This window comes from Octopus bimaculoides, chromosome 1 (genome assembly GCF_001194135.2).
Source record: "Octopus bimaculoides isolate UCB-OBI-ISO-001 chromosome 1, ASM119413v2, whole genome shotgun sequence".
In the NCBI taxonomy this organism is placed as follows: Eukaryota; Metazoa; Mollusca; class Cephalopoda; order Octopoda; family Octopodidae; genus Octopus; species Octopus bimaculoides.
In genome coordinates this window covers 193488279-193491377 of record NC_068981.1, presented here as the reverse complement: position 1 = coordinate 193491377, position 3099 = coordinate 193488279, and the positions used below count along the sequence as shown (strand labels likewise).

The window sequence follows — 3099 nt, the reverse complement described above, 5'->3', positions numbered from 1 at the left end:
ATTGATACCTAAATTTTTGTCTATAATAAATACAAATCGTAGGTTAACAATACCCATGTTGGATAAAGTTATCGAAACAATTAATGTATATCACGGAGACGTTTATCAAGCTATTTGATGTTCTTTGATAAAATGAAAAGTACTTCAGTGTGCTTTATGGATTATTAACTACATTGTATAATATAATAATAATACTAATCATAATAATAATGATAGCTCTGGGCATTTTAACAGTCACAACGACACTCAGCTCCATCCTCCCCTCTCACTCTCTCGTATATGTATATATGTGTAGTGGCCTATGTAGCTAAATAGTTGAATGATGTGCTTTGAAAGAAGGTTTATAGAGTCATCTCCCTTTACTATGATTCTCGAAGCATCTGAGTAATGAGAGCGGATTCTTAATTATTCAAGAAGCTTAGCGTTTCTCTTGGTAGTTTCATTAATAAAAACAGCTTGCTAACCCTGCTCTCACTTCTCAGTCGATTAAACTTAGAGCCATTCACGTCATTGTTATGTCCGTCTGTTTCTCTATGCCACATGACTGAAAACCACCACTTATTTCTAAATTTCTTATCACTGAACTTTTTTGCATGAATTACTTCATTCAACTACATTCTACATTTTGATTATGTATCATCACCGACCAGTAAATAAAATACATTTTACGTAGTAAATATAGTTCTTGAATTTATTCTTTATCTCTATATGAACTCTTGTAATAACATACACGCAGCCATATCAACACCTGGAACTGAATATATATTCCCACCACATAAATTGGTGGCCCCGACGTGATACGAAGATGCACTTGGTCTATACACTTTTTGTCTTAACTTTTGATCTACTGCAGCTTATCTAAACTGAATTAGTGAGACTGCTTGGAAGACACTGACTGACTACGTTAAGAATATTATTCAACTATTACTCTCACTCTCTCTCTCTCTCTCTCTCTCTCTCTCTCTCTCTCTCTCTCTCTCTCTCTCTCTCTCTCTCTCTCTCTCTCTCTCTTTCTATTTCTTTCTCTGTTACCCTCTTCCAACTATCAAGTGACCCGTGACGACCTAAGGTGGTGTCATTTTTTTTACGCTGCTTTCCACCAGATTGGTCACGATTCTCTGAGCTCCTCGTTTATTTATTTACCACACGTTATATATATTTGTGTGTGTGTGTGTGTCCTGTATGCGTGCGTATTTCATTTTGCTTCTTATCGTTTCCGTTATGCATGGAGCCAAATCTATACATGTATTTTAACCTTTTGTTCCGGTGTTTTTATGTCTAGCGGCTGTCATGGCAACACATCTGTTGTGCTGATGACACCTGTTGTCCTAGAAATACCTGTTATATCTATCCTGTACCCACCACCCCGAACCAAGCCATTTAAATGTATAATATCAAAGAATACTTGATTCCTTAATCTTATCTTTCTTCCTGATTTAATAAAAAATTTTTCTTTATTTTGTCTCGAATCGAATAAAGAATTCATTTTGATATCTACTATAACGTTCTTTGACTTTCTTCTCGAAATCCATGCCTCTGGACACTGTCTTATTACTCTCTATCCATTTCCGCATTTTTGTACGCATGCGATGTGTGTGTATCAATCAAAGCATACAGTAATATAGCTCCTTTTCAGCCGATCTTACTAATCGTATTAGATAACAAGATATTAGATAACTGTGTGGTTAATTAGCACCACGTCCTTTGGTAAAATAGCTGGTAGGGAAAAAATATAGCGACTTCTCTCTTATTGGAGGTGAAAATTTTCACGGCCACTCTGTGGATGCCGTGGGGACTAGTCTACATGATGGTTGTGGAATCTGGACAGTTTGCCATACATGCCAAAACATGTAACCACTTTCACCTGACACACTTGCGAAAAGTTCTTAAAATCAGAGGACAATAAAACTCCAAATACAAATGTTATCGAGAGAGCTAACATATCAAGCTTGTATGCTTTTCTGAGCGAATTCTAGCTGGGAAGGAGTGAACATATAGCGTTTTCACTCGACTTCACTCTTTCCAAACAGACCTTCTCAAAAGTAGCATTTGGCTCTCGATCACAATGTGGACCAAAGAAAAGATACAAAGATACGCGCAAGACAACCTTGGAAAAGTATAGCTTAGGGCAGTCGACTTGGAAACGTTTTGCCAAGAATGGCCTATTGTGTAAAAATCCAAACAAACAAATAAAATATGTTTATTGGCACTTCACCAAATTGGAGAAGACTTGCAACAGCATAAATCCTGACAACTTTCATCAGTAGAATAAATTTTGTTGAAAGCCTTAATTACTGGGTACGTCTGACAGCTCCGTGTCTCTATTTCCTTGAATAGCAAAGGAAGAGAGAGAGAGAGAGAGAGAGAGAGAGAGAGAGAGAGAGAGAGAGAGAGAGAGAGAGAGAGAGAGAGAGAGAGAGAGAGAGAGAGAGTATCATATACATATGGAAAATCTTGGACGGTCATGTGTTCCCAATTTTGATAGAGAGAGCCTCTAATGCACGAATTGGTAGACACTGTCAGCTTCCAAATATATCACCTTCAAAATCACAAGCAAAAACACGCCATTGTAACCGCCTGTAACGTTCTTCATTTTAGCAATTCTCTTCTCTATCTCTACACATTTTGGATATTACACCATTTTTCTTATGTTTTTCCTTTTGAGCCTCATTCTCCTTCTCTCCTCACCAATCCCCTCCCCTTGTACTAGCACTTCTGTCTCTGTCTGACCCTCATTCTGTGTTGCTGTCATCTTTCTTTTATTTTCCTTTCTCTTCTGTATTCTTTCCTCCTTACTGGTTGATGGTCTCTGCGTTCGCTCCTCACTTAATTTTGTTGGCTTTTCATTTTTTATTTATTCTCATCTCTTTCGTATTTTCTTGTTTTTCACTCTGCTTCTCCTCTCCACTTGCCTTTCTTTTCTTCCTCGGACTTTTTGGTGGTGAGTCTGTCTGTCTTTCTTTATACCTCTGTGTATTGCTCCTCTATTATCTCCTCCTCCACGGTTGCACCCGCTTCTTTCTGATATTCCTTCCCTGTCTCCTCCTCTTCGTGTTTCTGGCGACACTTAGCTTTCATGTGTCCCGTTACTCCACAAAG

At 38.0% G+C, this 3099-nt stretch overlaps 1 protein-coding gene across 1 annotated transcript in view; it reads left to right on the top strand.

The window, feature by feature from the left end:
* LOC128249435 (uncharacterized) overlaps positions 1-2267 on the top strand; it is an 81715-nt gene extending 79448 nt beyond the window's left edge. The window contains exon 3 of the mRNA XM_052973132.1: positions 2031-2267. Within this exon, the coding sequence (XP_052829092.1) occupies positions 2031-2267 (237 nt within the window). The remainder of the gene's footprint in view (positions 1-2030) is intronic.
* The last annotated feature ends 832 nt before the right edge of the window (positions 2268-3099 follow it).